This window comes from Saccopteryx leptura, chromosome 6 (genome assembly GCF_036850995.1).
Source record: "Saccopteryx leptura isolate mSacLep1 chromosome 6, mSacLep1_pri_phased_curated, whole genome shotgun sequence".
NCBI classification, from domain to species: Eukaryota; Metazoa; Chordata; class Mammalia; order Chiroptera; family Emballonuridae; genus Saccopteryx; species Saccopteryx leptura.
In genome coordinates, this window is record NC_089508.1 from 102329722 (window position 1) to 102338786 (window position 9065).

General features: G+C 42.6%; 1 protein-coding gene across 1 annotated transcript; it reads right to left on the reverse strand.

Moving 5' to 3' along the window:
• Positions 1–1564: 1564 nt before the first annotated feature.
• GPR33 (G protein-coupled receptor 33) lies at positions 1565–8748 on the reverse strand. The gene is made up of 2 exons (XM_066344001.1): positions 8642–8748; positions 1565–2608 (listed from the first exon to the last, which is right to left on the reverse strand). The coding sequence occupies exon 2, from the start codon at positions 2585–2587 to the stop codon at positions 1565–1567; it is 1023 nt and encodes a 340-aa protein (XP_066200098.1). The 5' UTR covers positions 2588–2608; positions 8642–8748.
• Positions 8749–9065: the final 317 nt, after the last annotated feature.

The following is a 9065-nucleotide window of genomic DNA, read 5'->3' on the forward strand; positions in this document are numbered from 1 at the left end:
CAACACTTTAGTTGTTCATTGATTACTTTCTTATATGTGCCTTGACCTGGGGTCGGGGGCGCTCCAGCAGAGCAAGTGACCCCTTGCTCAAGCCAGCGACCCTTGGCTCAAGTCAGTGACCTTTGGGCTCAAGCCAGCGACCATTGGGTGATGTCTATGAACCCATGCTCAAGCCAGCAACCCCATGCTCAAGCTGGTGACCCTGGGTCAAGCCAGATGAGCCTGTGCTCAAGTCAGCTACCTCAGGACCTTCAACTTGGGTCCCCAGCATCCCAGGCTGATGCTCCAGGCTGATGTGTCACTATCTAGTCAGGCTCTGGAATCAATTTTTAAAATGGTGTAAATAGCAAATTTTATATTATACAGTTGACCCTTGGACAACATGGATGTTCAAGGTTCCAATCCCTCATGCAGTCAAAAAATCATGTATAACTTTTGACTCCCCCAAAACCTGACTAATAATAGCCTACTATTGACTGGAAGCCTCACTAGTAACATAAACCATCAATTAATACATATTTGAATGTACTATGTATTATATAATATATATATTTAAAAATTTTTATTTTCCAATTATATATAGCTTACATTCAATATTATTTTGTATTAGTTTCAGGTGTATAGCATACCGGTTAGACAATTATATACTTCACAAGTGCTCCCCCTGATATTTCCAGTACCCTCCTGGCACCTAACATAGTTATTACAATATTATTGACTGTATTCCCTATGCTGTCCTTCACTATTTTGTGACTACCAATCTGTACTTTTTAATCCCATCACCTTTTCCACCAAACCTCTAAACCCCCTATATACAATAGAGTGAGCTAGAGAAAAAAAATGTTATTGAGAAAATCATAAGAGAAAATATATTGACAGTGCTGAATTTGTTTATTGAAAAAATATCTACTTGGACATGCTGTCAAAAATTGTTTTGGACCTGCAGTCCCATTCCATGCTGTTCAAAGGTCAATATTTTACCAAAATAAAAATTAAAAAGGAGATAATTAGATTTATAATATCACCTATTGCTTACTTTTTTTTTTTGTATTTTTCTGAAGTTGGAAACGAGGAGGCAGTCAGACAGACTCCCGCATGCGCCCGACCGGGATCCACCCAGCATGCCCACCAGGGGGCGACGCTCTGCCCATCTGGGGCATTGTTCTGTAGCAACCAGAGCCATTCTAGCGCCTGAGGCAGAGGCCACAGAGCCATCCTCAGCGCCCGGGCTAACTTTGCTCCAATGGAGCCTTGGCTGCAGGCGGGGAAGAGAGAGACAGAGAGGAAGGAGAAGGGGAGGGGTGGAGAAGCAGATGGGTGCTTCTCCTGTGTGCCCTGGCCAGGAATTGAACCTGGGACTCCTGCACACCAGGCCAATGCTCTACTACTGAGCCAGCTGGCTAAGGCCTATGCTTACTTTCTTATAGACCTTTTAATATTCATAACTTAACTACAGTAAGCCTAGATGTCTCTCTAATATAGAAATTATGTTATACAAATGCAGTCAGTGTATCTCTGGCTGTATAATTGACTAAGAGTTCATATTTGCTCTGGGACCCTGAATTTAAATGTAGGTTTCTGAATTTAGATTTTGTGTCCTTTCTGGAGAAGTATCCTCTCCGAATGTTGACTCAAACAGAGCAAGAATGGACTTCTTGAAAACCTTTTTGAAGTTCTCCCCAATAAATAAATAGAGTGTGGGAGAAAAGACAGTATTGAAGTAAATGGTAATCACTGTAAGTATCATAGTCAACTGTAAAAGTAGAGATTGGTTCTTAGTGAGAATTAAGCCCTGGTATACATGGTAAGGCATCCAACACACAAAGAAAGAGATAATGGCAGTCATCATGACTTTGAAGGGTTTGCTGGATTTAAATAAACTTCTCTTTTTCATCTTATTGGCTATTTTTCCATAACAAAAGGTGATGATGAAGAAAGGTAGAAGGAAGCCAAGCAAGAAGCGACCAGTGAAACAGGCTACATGAATCCATTTTTTTAGTGTTTTCATCTTTTCACTTTTCCAGTTAAGAGACAAAGCATAGTTGTTTTGGCAGGTCACCTTTCCTTCATGGTCATAATGTGTCTCCCTGAAAAGCAAGTAGGGCATGCTGAGGACTGTGGCAGAGACCCAGACGCCCAGGATGATGCTGGAGGCCCAGCGAGGGGTTCGGTGCAGCTGTGACCACACTGGGTGAAGAATGAGAAAGTAACGATCAACACTGATGGCTGACAGGAAGAAAACAGAGGCGAACATTACTGTAGACAAAACACTGTTGAAGACCTTGCACAGGGCGGTTCCGAAGCTCCAGTGGTTTCCCGGAAGGAAGGAGGTGGTTATAAACGGCACAATCAATGTTGAAATAAAATATGAGAGAATGAGATGAAAAAATAAAAGAGTATTGACAGTCTTTTTCATCTTGAATTTTAGAATCCATAGATAGAGACCATTGATGATAGTACCAATTATCGATGCCGTGTATAAAAGAAGGACAACAAATATTTTTGAGGCAGGAGTTGGAAAGTGAGTGTTGTTTCTTCCTAATGTAGAGACATTCATCTGGTGATCAGAAGAGTTGATGACATCCATAATTACTGATGGTATGAGAAACTGAAAATAAGAACAAAAAAGAAGTGAAAGAAAAGATTAAATATAGAAATTAAAACAGCAACAGACAAAATGACAGTATTTTAAAAATGACAAACATAATACTTCTATAATCAGATATATTTTCCTGAGGTCTTTGTTTTCTATGAAAAATTAAGATCAGATTAACCTGAGCCTCAAAAATGGAAATATGACAAATGATATGAAATTAATGTGAAATGGATATTTTGACTTTGTTAAGTACTAATTTAGGTAGCTGAAAATCTTCTATTTAGACATGACCACAAATCTAACCCTTCTTGATGGGCACAACTTCTTGAATAATGCAGTGCAGAATCAGTTTTTGGTTTTTTTTTTTACAGAGTCAGAGAGAGGGATAGACAGAGACAGACAGACAGGAACGGAGAGATGAGAAGCATCAATCATCAGTTTTTTGTTGCGACACCTTAGTTGTTCATTGATTGCTTTCTCATATGTGCCTTGACCATGGGCCTTCAGCAGACCGAGTAACCCCTTGCTCGAACCAGTGACCTTGAGTCCAAGCTGGTAAGATTTGCTCAAACCAGATGAGCCCTTGCTCAAGCTGGCGAACCTGAGTCCTCAGCATCCCAGTCTGACGCTCTATCCACTGCGCCACCACCTGGTCAGGCGCAGTGCAGAATCAGTTTTACTTGACTAAGACTTAGTCAGGAAAAATGTTGCTAATGAAATTGAATAACAAAAATAACAACTGCTACAAACTAGTAATCATGGACAGCTACAATTGGATTTCTCCTATGAGCTAATTATATATAAATGTTATTATCTAGTATTCTAACACTGAGCACATAACAGTAAGAGCAGATGATATTAAGCCTGACCAGGTGGTGGCGCAGTGGACTTGGATGCAGAAGACTCAGGTTCAAGACTCCAAGGTCGCCAGCCTGAGTGCAGGCTCATCTGGTTTGAACAAGGCTCACCAGCTTGAGCTCAAGGTTGCTGGCTTGAGAAAGGGGTCACTCAGTCTGCTGTAGCCCCCAGTCAAGGCACATATGAGAAAGCAATCAACGAACAACTAAGGAACCGCAACGAAGAATTGATGTTTCTCATCTCTCTGCCTTCCTATCTATCTGTCCCTCTCTCTGACTCTCTCTATCTCTGTCACTAAATAAATAAATAAAAGTAAAATGCTTAAATAAAAAAAGAGCTGATATTAATATGAGAGCCCTAGGGCACTATAAGATTGTAGTGTCTTCAGAATTATCAGTGAAAGGGGAAAGTGTCTCATAGAACAGTAGTCCCCAACCTTTTTTGGCCCATGGACCAGTTTAATGTCAGAAAATATTTTCACGGACTGGCCTTTAGGATAGAATGGATAAATATATCACGTGACCGAGACAAGCGTCAAGAGTGAGTCTTAGACGGGTTTAACAGAGGGGATCTGGTCATTTTTTTTAAAATTTATTTTAAGACTTTATTTATTCATTTTAGAGAGGAGAGAGAGAGGAGAGAGAAGGGGGAGGAGCAGGAAGCACCAACTCCCACACGTGCCCCGACCAGGCAAGCCTAGGGTCTCAAACCAGCAACCCCAGCATTCCAGGTCAAACGCTCCATCTACTGCGCCACCACAGGTCAGGCAATTTTTTAAAAATAAAACATCACTCAGACTTAAATATAAATAAAAACGGAAATAATGTAAGTTATTTACTCTTTCTCTGAGGTTTCTCTGCGGACCAGTACTGGTCCGTGGCCCGGGATTGGGGACCACTGTCGTAGAAGATAGCAACGGTGCCTGACCAGGCGGTGGTGCAGTGGATAGAGTGTCAGACTGGGACACAGAGAACCCAGGTTAGAAACCCTGAGGTTGCTGATTTGAATGTGGGCTCACCAGCTTGAGTGAGGGGTCTCTGGCTTGAGCGTAAAATCATAACATGACCCCATGGCTGGCTTGAAGCCCAAGGTTGCTGGCTTGAGCAAGCGGTCACTCACTATGCTGTAGCCCCCGCCCCCATCAAGGCACATGTGAGAAAGCAATCAATGAACAACTAAGGAGCCACAACAAAGAATTGATGCTTCTCATCTTTCCCCCTTCCTGTCTGTCTGTCCCTCTCTCTGTCTCTGTCAAAAAAAAAAAAAAAAAGAAGAAGATAGCAGTGGTTTTTTCTTGCTATGGGGAGAGAAAAGAGGGAGAGAAATCAAGTACTAATATTTATTCAATATTTGTTATATTCCAGGAGCATTATATGAAAATCATTTTTTTCCTCACAGGACAAATATTTAAACAAGATAAAGTGAGGCTTAAATGGGTTAAATTTATTTATTTATTTATTTATTTTTATTTTTTGTATTTTTCTGAAGCTGGAAACGGGGATAGACAGTCAGACAGACTCCCGCATGCGCCCGACCTGGATCCACCTGGCACGCCCACCAGGGGGCTATGCTCTGTCCCTCCGGGGGGATGCTCTGTGGGACCAGAGCCACTCTAGCGCCTGGGGCAGAGGCCAAGAAGCCATCCCCAGTGCCCGGGCCATCTTTGCTCCAATGGAGCCTCGCTGCCAGAGGGGAAGAGAGAGACAGAGAGGAAGGAGAGGGGGAGGGGTGGAGAAGCAGATGGGCGCTTCTCCTGTGTGCCCTGGCCGGGAATCGAACCCGGGACCTCTGCACGCCAGGCCGACACTCTCCCACTGAGCCAACTGGCCAGGGCCTTAAATTTATTTTTTAATTTAAATTTTCTTCTTTTTTTAATCCTTGAGCTTTTTATTATTTTGCCTGATGCATTGTTAAATATTTTATTTATTGACCTTAGAGAGAGGAGAGAGAGAGAGAGAGAGAAAGAGGGGGAGGAGCAGGAAGCATCAACTCATAGTAGTTGCTTCCCATATGTGCTTTGACTGGGCAAGCCAGGGTTTTGAACTGACGATCTTAAATTTCTTATTAATCGTTATTTTTCCACCATGCCTTCACTGTGGCAGGCTGGGAACCCTACCAGTGTTTTATGTTACTTCTTTGAAAATTGGTATTTCATGTCTAGTGTTTTGATAATGCTCCATGAATCAGAATATTTGATTATTCAAAATATCCTATTTCTTGCATAATGGCTCTTATAGTATTGAAAACATAAACCTGAGAATGTTTGGAAAATGCCTATTATAACAGAGTCATATCAGCTTATGGGTTTTTGATAAATTGCATAAATTGATGAAAATTGCTAGTGGGTTCTTTTTTCACTAAGCAAAATCATTCTAAGACTATACAGAGAGAAGAAATAAAGTAATTGTCACTAAAACCACAACTGCTTTAAGTGAATTCTGCCTTCTAAGGGAGTTGCAAAGTTTTTCTCCAGAGTAGAAAAATGGTTTTCTTCAGGAAATACCTTAGCCGTCTGCTTTGCGAATAAAAAATGAAGTCTAAGGACACGCAATGGATACATGATGGTGAGTGAGAGTGGGAGCCTGAGCGTGAGGCTGTGTGAAGGTCCTAGGACCTTAGAAGAGGGTGGAGTGAGGATGTCCTCAGAGAGGGGAGTGCAGGAAAAACATGGCAGCAGGCAGGAGGCTTGAAGAGCACAAAGGTCAATGAGATATTCAAGATGCAGAAATTACAAAGGGGATTTAAAAAGAAGAGTGTGCAATACTCAATTTTAACCCATTTGCTGTGCTTTGACATGATGTCACATCCCTTCTCGTTAATCACAACTGTCTTATGTTAGTGGTTGCTCTGGGAAATGGAAGGAATGGAGTTCGTGTTCCCTTTTTGGGATAGAGTAGGATGGACACGAGACTTGCAGCAGGAAGTAAGATGTGAATGAGGTGATGAATATGGTGGAAACTGGATAGAAATTAAGGTATAGCAGACACGGAGAAACAAAATGCCATGGAGAATTTCCAATACTGTGTGTGTGTGGCGTGTGTGTGCCTGTGGCCTGTCTGTTACCCTGTAGTGTATTTGTGTATAGTTATGGGGCTACATGGTCTCTCTGTGTGTTGCTGTGGTGTGTCTCTGTGATGTGTTTTGAATCCATGGAGTATGTGTGGAGCTGTGTGTGTGAGAGAGAGATCTGTGCATCTGTGGTGTATTTGCATGTGTGTGTGTATTTGTGTATGGTCTCCGTGTGTGCCTGCATTCTTCTGTGTATGTTTATCTGGGTAGTGTGTGTTTGGGTGGTGTTTATGTGTCTGGTGTGTGTGTGGTCTCTTTGTGTATGTATATATGAGAAAACTGGGTATCTGAATTATAGGGAAGATTTTTAAAAATATGTAACTGAGCCTGACCTGTGGTGGCGCAGTGGATAAAGCGTTGACCTGGAAATGCTGAGGTGGCCGGTTAGAAACCCTAGGCTTGCCTGGTCAAGGCGCATATGGGAGTTGATACTTTTAGCTCCTCCCCCCTTCTCTCTCTCTGTCTCTCTCCTCTCTCTCTCTCTCCTTTCTCTCTCCTCTCTAAAAATGAATAAATAAATAAAATAAAATTAAAAATTAAAAAATATATGTAGTTGAAAAAAAATATGTAGCTGAACTCTAGAAGGGGATCTGAAAGTAAAGGTTGAGCAAAATCAACATTGGTAGTGGTTCTAAATATCATACAAAATTTCCTAGGAAGTTTGATTTATTGCACATACCAGCAAACTGCATCATCATTAAACATCTTTTAAAATGGTTCAAAGTACTTGAATATAAATTAGTGGGGCAGAACTAAGGCTACGGCATCCCACAGAACTGAGTGGTGATCCTACCTTTGCCACTTACCAGCTCTGTGACTTTGGTTTTAACTCTGAACCTCTTTCACTTTCTAAATCACAATTGTGGGAAACAAGCTGCAAGCTGACAGAGTCCTTGCAGTTTAAATTTGTGGGGAACAGAGGTGTGAAGACCGGCAGTAAGCGGACAGGGTCTTTGCTGCCCACCCCCCAATCTCACTTGCTTGATTAAGTTGCTGGTTGAGATATTATGCATGGTGGGAGGTTTTTTCACTCTTGGGAGAATTCTTGGTTTACTGCAGAAATGTGACTTTGTATCTTTGTTTTGCAAATAGCTTTGCTCTCTGCACTATAAAATAAAGCTTTTGCCCTGGCTGGTTGGCTCAGCGGTAGAGCGTTGGCCTGGCGTGCAGGGGACCCCGGTTCGATTCCCGGCCAGGGCACATAGGAGAAGCGCCCATTTGCTTCTCCACCTCCCCCCCTTCCTCTCTGTCTCTCTCTTCCCCTCCCGCAGCCAAGGCTCCATTGGAGCAAAGATGGTCCGGGCGCTGGGGATGGCTCCTTGGCCTCTGCCCCAGGTGCTAGAGTGGCTCTGGTCGCAGCAGAGCGACGCCCCGGAGGGGCAAAGCATCGCCCCCTGGTGGGCAGAGCATCGCCCCTGGTGGGCGTGCCGGGTGGATCCCGGTCGGGCACATGCGGGAGTCTGTCTGACTGTCTCTCCCTGTTTCCAGCTTCAGAAAAATACAAATAAATAAATAAAAATAAAGCTTTTTTGGAGGTGCTTCTGCTCTTGTAGGATTAGCCTACAGAGAGACCTCCTGATCCCATTCTTTTTCTCTCTGTGTTTATTTCCTAATCCCACACCAGTCCCACTCAAGACCTGCACAATTATGAGTTGCGCTGGTTCGTAGCACACAATGAGTTTTTATGAGGACTAAATGAGATAATGTATATAAATCACTTAGCTCCCTTCTTGGCATATAGTCAGCACCCAATAACTTTTTACCTATTATTTTACTCAACTTGTTTTATTAAGGCTAACAAGAACCTCATTCTGTCCCTTTAATGCTGAAGGCCACATACGTTTCTTTCCTCCCCAAAGATTCTCTGCTGAATTCTCTCAGTACCATCTGGGATTTCTGAAAAAGCTAAATGTCCATCTATTGGGACAGAAGCTCTCAGATTTATAGTAGTTTTGAGGCCTTGCTATTGTGATTCCTTTGGCATAGTGGCTTGCAGAAGAACTGCCTCTGCTTGTTGGGGGGAAGCATGAGAACCTGGGGAAGCTGTTCTGGAGTAAACCTAGCTGGTCTATTCAGCTCATAGCACTAGAATAAACCTGCTGGCCCAGGGGATCTTACCTTGGAGTTATATCTTCATGTCAGACAGCCTTGGGAAGGCCAGAGTGACTCCGAGTCAGCAATCTTCTCTCCAGCTAAAGAGGCAAAAATCAGCAGCACCTTGTCTTCATTTCATCTACCTTTCCTCTTGCTGATGCTATTCCCCGACCTTGAATTTAAATATTCAGTGAGACCTTCCTGTTCTTTCTAGGTTCCTTTTTCTGTGTAATATTTGCTGTGGAGGTAGTGGTAGAGAGATGAGTACTTCTTTAAATCATTTCTCCATTTTAAGGGGAGATTTAAAAAATCCCACAAAATTCTATTTAAGGCTAATAAACTTGTCTTGGGTATTAAAATGTTGAATTAAAAACTGCCTTGTTGGCCCTGGCCGGTTGGCTCAGTGGTAGAGCAACGGCCTGGCGTGTGGAAGTCCCGGGTTCGATTC

Excerpts from the sequence above, each read along its gene's own strand:
- GPR33 (XM_066344001.1), bottom strand. The coding sequence starts at position 2,587 with ATGGATGTCATCAACTCTTCTGATCACCAGATGAATGTCTCTACATTA.